The 9610-nt window shown below is 33.1% G+C and overlaps 1 protein-coding gene across 1 annotated transcript; it reads left to right on the forward strand.

Moving 5' to 3' along the window:
- Positions 1–4482: 4482 nt before the first annotated feature.
- LOC113404469 (gremlin-1-like) lies at positions 4483–6418 on the forward strand. The gene is made up of 2 exons (XM_026645371.2): positions 4483–4643; positions 4744–6418. Exons 1-2 carry the CDS (start codon positions 4617–4619, stop codon positions 5407–5409), a joined length of 693 nt encoding a protein of 230 aa, XP_026501156.1. The 5' UTR covers positions 4483–4616; the 3' UTR covers positions 5410–6418.
- The last annotated feature ends 3192 nt before the right edge of the window (positions 6419–9610 follow it).

A 9610-nucleotide genomic window follows, 5' to 3' on the forward strand; every position in this document is an offset into this window, starting at 1 on the left:
AACGATGGACCAAGACGTCCTATCTCAAATAGACTGATCTAACTATTCCAATGGGAATAATAATACAATGGGCAGACTGTCTGGATCGGAGAGGGACCAGGCACAGTACCAGCGAAATTACGTTCATATATATAAGTTAAAACTTTCTTAACTGCACCTATTACTGAGAATTTTTTGACACTAAAATCTAATAACTTTGACTGGCTTGTCATGTATTTGCACACAAACACTCAGAATCGGCAGTTTTATAAGCTAACCACGAGACCACCGGGGTTGTAAGTAGAAAAGTCACACTATGGCCTTCGTCTCAGCAGTGTGACCTCCTCTCCCTTTGAGTTTTGGATCTTATACCACCACGCTGTTCCAATGCGGGTTGGTACTAAAGAAATTCATTCATGTGGCATAACACGTGCAGGTTTCCTCACGATGTTTTCTTTCACCACCGAACTCGAGATAAATTATAAACACAAATTAAGCAAATTAAAATTCAGTGGTGTTCGCCTAAGTTTGAACATGCGCTCGAAGATGCACACGTTCTAACCATTGAGCAGATAATTACTATATCACGGTTTTAAGGTTTACTTACACGAATAGTTTTTTCTTCTTTTTAACTTTAAATGGTGGAACTACATCCAGATCCAGTTCCGTACATGCGTACTGCGAAGTTATGCGAATGCTACTTTTCTAATTTATAATTTAAAAACATATCATATCACATAACGAATAGGTAGGCATATATAGGCCAAATAAATAGATGAGTAGGGTTTAAAAATATCAAATGAATCAACAAACTTTGTGCACGGTTGTTCTAAGAACTGCCGGCCTCTGTGTACTTTCTGAAGACATTTTATTATACGTAGGTAGTGCAGGGCCACGAAACAAACTATACAGGTTGATGTCGTGTTTCATAATAAAATACAGAATTAGATTTTTTTTAATATTATTAAAAAAATATTTATTTAAAAATATCTATTTACACACGAAGGCGCGTCTCTCCACGTTCATTTATTATCGGTGTGCTTTAATAGAAGTGATAGACGCTCGTGCTTAAAAGATACCTTAGTGTGCGTGAGATGACATAGAGTAAAATCAGCATATTAGATTAAAAAAAAACATATTAATATAGTTTTGTTAAGTCAATTTATATAAAAAATTATAAATTTTTCCTTTGCGCCTTCGAGAATGAATAGTACTACATTAAAACTATAAAATATATTGCCTTTTAGAATTGATATTTTAGATCGTCTATGTAAATACTTACTATTTATTCATAAATGATTTAAATACTAAGCGGTAAAGATTCGTTTTGTCGAAGCGATCTTTCAGCGTGGATAATAAATTACACGAGTGTGTAGACTTACCTTACCTTTTGCACAACCAATTCCAGTGTATAGTTAAAAAAAGCTTCTATACAACTGTCCCAAAAATATCAAAAAATAATTCGTGAACATCTATATATCAGCGAGTGAAGTAGACGGCACGTCTCTGAGGGTCCCTTTGACGTTTTTTTTTTTCAACTAAAGGTGGACAAAACGCATGAATGGAGACCGATGAATGAAATTCCAATGTCGCCTAAGCGCCTCGGGATAAAAAAATAAATTCTTAAATATTTCTATGCACTTCCTCTCTATAGTCTGTGTCCTCTGACTGAATTGTATTGCGCTATTTAAACGACAAAGCTTGTTACTTTAATCTATAGTTCAGGGTGTTGTGTGTTAATTTTATCATTTGTGTCACGTACGTTTGTGGCGTAAATATATTTTTTATTAATTTCAATTAGAGACATAAATTAAGAACGCTATTCAATTGAAATAATATCCTTTTATAATTCTTACGTAATAATTCGGTGTTTCGACGACGGATACTTTACAGAGTATAAATAAAGAGTAATTCTAAGAATAAGTGTATTGTTATAAATGTGCATATTCGTAATAAAATAATTATGTAGAAATATCATTAACCGTATTTTTACGTGTATTAAATACGTAATCTCAATTAATCTCATTATAATACCACAAAAAGTAAATATTGTCGCTGCTTCTATGATTACCTGATGATATTTTACTTCTATATTTAATAATGTGTTTATATTTTTGTAACGATTGTATCCTACATTGTTGTTTATCGTAAAAATAATGAAAATAAAAATTATATCTATATAGGTATATGTAATGTTTAGTAATTTATTTCACCGTTTCATAACACGTAATTTGATTTTTTATGGTTTCGGTAGAAAATAAAGATAATAACCCTAAAAATAAATATATTATGACATGATATTCCATTAAATAATTAAGAAAAACACTTACATACTTATATATAATACATGTATACTTACATAGTATAGGATTTTTGCAACCAGGAATATTATTATTACTAAAAGCATTTGTACTTTTTTATATTAATTTTCTAAATATGTACTATTAGTAAATTTAAAATAACAATTTCTGGGTAGGAAAGAATTCTATACAAAAAGTATTCGCTTTTAATGCGATCATTTTTAATTTCGTTTTATTTTAAGACAATTAACTTAAAATTTATTTGTTGATTTTTTTATGTATATGAGAATTAAATTTCCAAAAATTATAATTATTACATACAATGATCACTATCATTAAATAACATATCAGCCATAAAGTATTTTAGAAGACTGATTGTAATATAAAATATTTTTCCTGTATTTTCGCAACGATTTATTACTAGGTTGCATTAAATAATATTTTATAATTCAATACCATCACTGATTTCATAATTGAAACATTGCAATTATAAAAACCCACTAAACGAATAAACAATAATTACATACGAATAACTTATAAAGAACCTACACGTCCGTGTACATATTTATGAGTATGTCACTCAAACATTACATAAAGGCGGCGAGATGAAATATAAAGGTTCTGTTATAAGTCAGGACGTAAGAATTTTGTCATAGCAGCCGTATCTCAAGCAATTTATCATGAATGGTTTAACGATGGTTTGTTAAAAACGCGATTGAGTGTATAGTGTACACCCACACAGCGCCCACACTTCGCAGAAGGCTCCGGATGCGTATATATAGTTTCTATTGGCATTGTGGGAAGCACAAATGGGCGGAAACGTGTAGATTCGATATTTGGTGCAAGGCACCATCTGCGCTGGCGCCTTAACGAAACATTGCTTTTGCGCCGGCGCCCAGCGATAGGTGAGAAAATATCTCCGACTTCCCTGTCACAGATTAAGCGTGAAATGATTTTTTACATCGTGCCTATGAGTTTCAATCATCTGTGAGACATTTGATTTTAATGCATTTACTTAAAAACAACAAAAAAAAGCTATACCATAAATATTAATTATCTGCATGATTTGTATTATTTATAAATTATTTAAGTTGATTATATTAAATTTTATTATGTGAATTTATATTATATAAGTTTAATTATGCGTGGGGTACTTGATATTTTTTTTTAGCAATTGGTATTAGTAGAGTAATGAAAAGATTAAGTAAGTAAGTAACCCACGGTTTTTACAATAGTCATGATTGTGTTTACCTGATTCATTGGTCTACCGAGTAGCGACGTCAGCACTGTTACACTCCGAATGAACTCCTACATTTCTTTAAGTCGGTTAGCCAGTTTTTGAGACTCGCCGATTTGGCCGAAATTCGGTCAGAAGGATTTTCGCCTAGTCGTTATTTTATTTCACTTTGCATTAATTGCAAAAAAAAACGGTATTCTACATTACGCGTTTATTCCTATAGTTTTTCTCGAGATATTCTTTGTAAAACAGTTCTACAGTAATTACTTTATTGCCCAAAACCCAGTGTATAATAACATGATATACTCATAGAGTATTTTATAATCTTTTACCTAATAATGATTTATTTTAAATTATTTTCCTTCCCGTTAAATTCAAAGAGGCCAGTTATAAATATGTATTTAGTCAAATAAAATTCAGTATTAAATTTACATAAATTACTTTTTCGTATTATTTCCTATCTTTAAATAATATGCGTTTTTTGTGATGGTTTTTAATTTTCTTGTTTGAAATTTCAAACTAAAAAACGCTTATTTTATACACATAGCTCAGAGAGAAAAAATGTTTTTGCATCACTAACGTTTGAAATAAATATGTTCCTATAATTGTTGACTTTGAATTTGTCTTTGAAATTTTAAGCTGAAATCAAACCCAAAGTAATTTTATTTCATGGATAACAATTATCATCAGTTTAAAAATACCAATTCCTATTTCACCCTTTCTTTTAAATCACCTATTCTTACTACACTATCTTTACGTTATCAGTTAAAACCATCAAATACATTATGCATTGTTTATACACAGTTGCCAGTGTCGTTTCAATTGGTAAAGACTTTATGATCGGATTAGAACACATTGTTTATGGGCAAATAACCCTACAGTAATACGAAACACGTGTGCGACTTGTCGGTTCTGTGATTCTCGCTTATAGTAACGGTTCTGTGGTGGAGGCACGGTGCGTGACTCATCTCGTTCATTGAGTAGTGGTCCATTGAGGGGCGCTCACGCTCATTACCGCTTCGCCGGCCGGCCCTGCGCACACGCATAGCGCGTTGCTCGCGAGTCGCGGACCATTAGTACACCGACGCACTGCCTACGACATGTTGCCTCTCATCTCTCGTTACAACGTGAGTTAAACCTACGACTTCCTCTCAAACGAAGCCTACATATTATAAATCAGTACGCGCTAGTTATATTTGCGTTTACTTACAAGTGTTTTTATTACAGATGGAGAGCTTTTCGAAATCGTGCGTCTGGCTTGTTGCAGCGGCGCTCTTGGCCGCTAGCGGTGTGAGTGCTGGCGTCGGAAGCAAAAGGCCTTTTACGCCGACCGATTCCATCTTGGATATTATCGACACTGAGCAAGTCGAAAGAATACTCGCGGCGCGAAGGCGAACAGAAGAAGCGACGGCTTCGTCAACGTCGTACGTTCAGAGAAATGAGCTCGGTGAAGGTAGTTCCGAGACAATGGTCGTGTCCGCACCAGAGCAGGAGGATGTGACCGAAATACCTAAAGGAGCGGCGTTTCGAAACATACTTAAGTCTTCGAAAAATGCATTACTCGTCACCAAAAAAGAATATCTGAAAGAAGATTGGTGCAAAACCGAACAGTTAGTTCAAAAAATTCGGGAGCCCGGATGTTTACAGGCGACAGTGATTAACAATTTTTGTTATGGACAGTGCAACTCGTTTTATATTCCGAAAGGACCGCGGCGTCGTGAAGGCAATGACGAACGGCCTCCACCTGCGTTCAAATCGTGCTCGTTTTGTAAGCCAAAAAAGTTCACCTGGATCACTGTTACGCTCCGCTGCCCTGGACAGAATCCCCCCTTTAGACGCAAGCGCCTACAAAAAGTGAAACAGTGCAAGTGTCTTCCGGTGGGTGTTAACTGATGTTGACTCGTGACAGACCCTCCTCACAGAGGCGGACAATACGTCCAGCTCGATCCGAGTCGCATCCGAGGCATGTGCTGAACAAGCAAGAGGTTGGAATAGGAGAGAATTAATAAAAGCAATAAGTGACGTGAGCGGGCTCGTAATGACATTGTTACCTGATGTTTTGATTAGTGATTATCACTCGCACATTGGGGCAAGTATGGAGCGGACTGTTAAACATATTCGGAACGCGTGCTCTCATACGTCAATAGATATGACGTCATGCGATGCAGATATATAACGTCTAATAACTTTGTAATAGAGCGGCTTCGACTGCAAGTCGTGAAGCAAGAGCTTTAATTGTCTGATTAGTTGGCCGCTGTTAGAAAACTGTCGACTGGTGACCTTGCTATCGTTTCAAAAGTATTTAGTTCAAACGTATCCGCGGAAAAATCTGTGAATAACGCGTTATTATTTGAAAATCTAGTGCTATTCTGTAATTAACATCAAACTCAACGTTTCCGAACGTTCGGTACGGAATAAATGTGATATTAGTTGTAGGCAAGTCTCTAGTTGTTACGTATTAAACGAACGCGAGAAACAGTTTCATGTTATTTATTATAACTATTTAATAATATCATTATATCATAGTTGATACCAAAATACGCTTATATTGTATATAATCTAATGATAAGTATTATTTCATCGTGATACATTAAGAACGATATACTAATATGAACAATTGACAGAGCAAATGTAATTTGTCAGACTTAAAGTTAATTCAAATGTTATGATCTCTATTTGCTCTCCAGTCGTATTTTGTTTATAAATAACAATTTACATAATATATTGTCTTGTGTTATGTTTGACAAGTGTAAAATATATCTCGCGAGAGATATCATTAAGCAAACAACGCCCGTGCATACTCACCTCCATTGCCCTCTTTTGAAACGCACGAGAATTCGAACTCGTGTTCGAAAATTAATTTATATTTTTTTTCTTTTTACATTACATATTAAATCAACGATATTTGTTTTTTTTTTTAATTTGAATGAGTATTGATAATATAATATAGGAAATCAGATAACTTACTCTATTACCAGTAGTATTAAAACTATTCGTACTTAGATATAACAAATATTTCAATCCACTACTTTTAGTCAGGGCGAAGATAGCGCAAGACCGAACTGAAAAAAGACTATAAAAATCATTAAATATTGATAGATATATACATGAAAATACACAAGATTAGACTCAATAAAGATAAATATAATCGGACTATGAACTTAACGAATAAAATAGAACGTTTCTTAAAAAAATAATAATGACGTAATAAGCAAATTGTCTAAACTTAACCGTAGGCGTCGTATTAAGTATCTTAGGTAAGTCTTATAGTGTGTTTTGCCTTTAGAAAACGTTCAGATTACTGTTGTGTAGTAGATTGTTACAATATTATGAATGTAGGCTCTTGCTATAATATCAACCTACTTTGATTCAACCTTGTAGAGGTAAATATGTTTTCGTACACGAACTTATAAAATAAAATTACATATGTCAACATTTACTGTAAAAAAATAATATGAATTCTATTACATCAGAATTATGTATAGAAATATAATTTTAAGTTAAATAATATTTAATTTTGAAAAGTAATTTTTATCTGTATATATTTCGTCACAGATAAAAAAACGCCTTATATTTTTTTTTTGTGATAAATGTAATCAGATTAAAAATGTAATTCATTTTAATGGGATAAATACAATTTTAAAAGTAAATAACGTATTATAAAAAAGCATTATGTAATAAAACAACGAAAATACAATAAATTTCTTGCCGACACGACAACACTTGCATTTTGATTATGTATGACGTAATAACCTGTTTCTTGTAGTTATTACCGTTTTAAGCACATCTAAAGTTTTTGCTACAATTAATGTTATGTAAAATTGTTTTGTTATTTTCGGAAATAAATCATTTTTTTTCGCTTATCCTTGATTGTTACGTTTCATTATTTCTTATATGTCATGATGTTTCGATTCCAAAACGAATTAAGATATTTAAAAAAGATACAATATTATCTGAAAATGTTTTACTCTTTAAATGATTTTAAAATAAATAGTTTACTTATTGTGAAATCGACTAAAATGAATGATATTTGTATAGAGTACTTCATGGCTGTATTATTATTGTTTTAAATAAAATTTGTGAGTGAGAGTGATTATTTTTTTGTTACTAATTCTAATACTAACTTTGATATATTAGAAATATAAATATTTACCCCTACTTCCCTTGGTCACGCTATAACTTGAAAACGAATTTACCGATTTTATTCTTATATTTTTTAAGTTTGCTAATACTTTGTAGAAGGTTCTAGTGAAAAGAAAAATTTGCAGAAATTTGGGAATTTTAAGTTTTCTAAAACAAAAGCTGGATATTAACAGTTTCCACGGTTTTTTTATTATTATTTATTTCAGCTCGAATTGAAAATTAATAGCTATGACAGAACAACATTGTCGGTCAACAACTGTAATAATTATATAATCTGTAATTTTTTGGCTGACCTGAAAAGTCCAAGTTATTTGTTGTTAGGTAATATCAAAAGTCAAATTAGGTTATTAATAATGTATTATCAAAGTCTACTTATTTCCGAAGCTTTGTTGGCTATTTGTACCCGCGGGAAATTTTAGTAATTGATTAAAAAAATATTAAATATCTAATATTGCAATACAAGCAGTACTAATAAGATCGATCTTTTCTTGATCTATGATGATTTACCGAAAAAGCGACGGCATTTGCCTACCAGTATCAAATATGCTGCCGCATACTTTTCAGTGGGTATTTCGGTGGTATACTAACATTAAACATATTATGCTTTCATTTTATTAGATGTGCCAAAAAAGTTTGAATTAAAGAGTTATTATTTATAAATAAGTGGTATAAAATGAATGGAAAATGATAATTAAAAAAAAAGGATAAAATATTGAGGGGATTGCCCACTCAATAATAACCAATTTAACTAAAATCTATGATTTTATTATAAATTAAAATTTCTTGCAAATGTATCATGAGTTATCCAGATCCAGCTGGAACAGTTTTAGTAAAATTAACTATATTACCAATTATATAGAACACAAGTTACGCTGTCGTGGCTGATTCGCCTCTTCTGATATTCGGAGAACCAGCACATCAGAATGTGTCGAACTCGTTGAGAGCAACTGAAACTCCATATCTCTACTAGGTTTTCAGGTACCTACCTAATTTGTGAGCAACACAAATTAAGTGCCTGAAAATCTAGCCATCATAATTAATCAACTGTGAATTGTCAGATAAAAATCTGCCTAGTCATGATATCAGCACGCCGTAATCAAGTATCACGCCGTAACGTGACGTAAGTTCAAATCCCGACGTCCGCTTCGGGAGAAGATTTGGAACTTAAGTCTCTCGACTTTGCCCAACATTTACGGCCTCTTACTGTTTGACTGAATCATACGTACACTACGTATAATTCAAAAATAGGTACTTGAATCTATAAACATATTAATCCAGACCCACGCCTTACACAGATTGGCACCCAGTACACCAAAATTTGCGACCACATCAACAACACCAACGAAGCAGTCATACATTTGTAGGTATTGTATAACGTAAAAAGGATAAATGTCTTAAAAATGCGTAACTTATCTTGTATGTATTCCGTTTTCGTACTATGTTGTAATTATTGACATAACAGTTAGATGAGAGAATGACGTCATTAATTGTAATGGTATGCTGGTCAGATAATATTGAAACTAGAATTAATTTATATTCAAATTAGTTTAGATCTGTATCAGTGTAAATTTATCACGGACGGATTATAGGGTGAATGTATTTTTAGTAATGATGATGATATAAAGATTAACATGGCTGTAACTTTAAGTGAGAAGAAGTTATAAACTATAACTTTTTTTTTTTTTTATGGTAGAGGTGGCAATCGAGCAGGAGGCTCACCTGATGGAAAGTGACTACCACCGCCCATGGACATCTGCAACACCGGGGGGCTTGCAGGTGCGTTGCCGGCCTTTCAGGAAAGAGTACGCTCTTTTCTTGAAGGTTCCTAAGTCGTATCGGTTCGGAAAAACCGCCGGCGAAAGCTGGTTCCACAGAGTGGTTGTGCGAGGCAGAAAGTGTCTTAAAAATCGCGCTGTTGTGGATTTTCGGACATCTAGGTGGTGCGGGTGAT

The sequence above is a fragment of the Vanessa tameamea genome, chromosome 10 (genome assembly GCF_037043105.1).
Source record: "Vanessa tameamea isolate UH-Manoa-2023 chromosome 10, ilVanTame1 primary haplotype, whole genome shotgun sequence".
Taxonomy (NCBI): Eukaryota; Metazoa; Arthropoda; class Insecta; order Lepidoptera; family Nymphalidae; genus Vanessa; species Vanessa tameamea.

Excerpts from the sequence above, each read along its gene's own strand:
- LOC113404469 (XM_026645371.2), top strand. The coding sequence starts at position 4,617 with ATGTTGCCTCTCATCTCTCGTTACAAC. Across the intron at positions 4,644-4,743 it reads CTCTCATCTCTCGTTACAAC|ATGGAGAGCTTTTCGAAATC; the intron begins GTGAGTTAAACC and ends TTTTTATTACAG.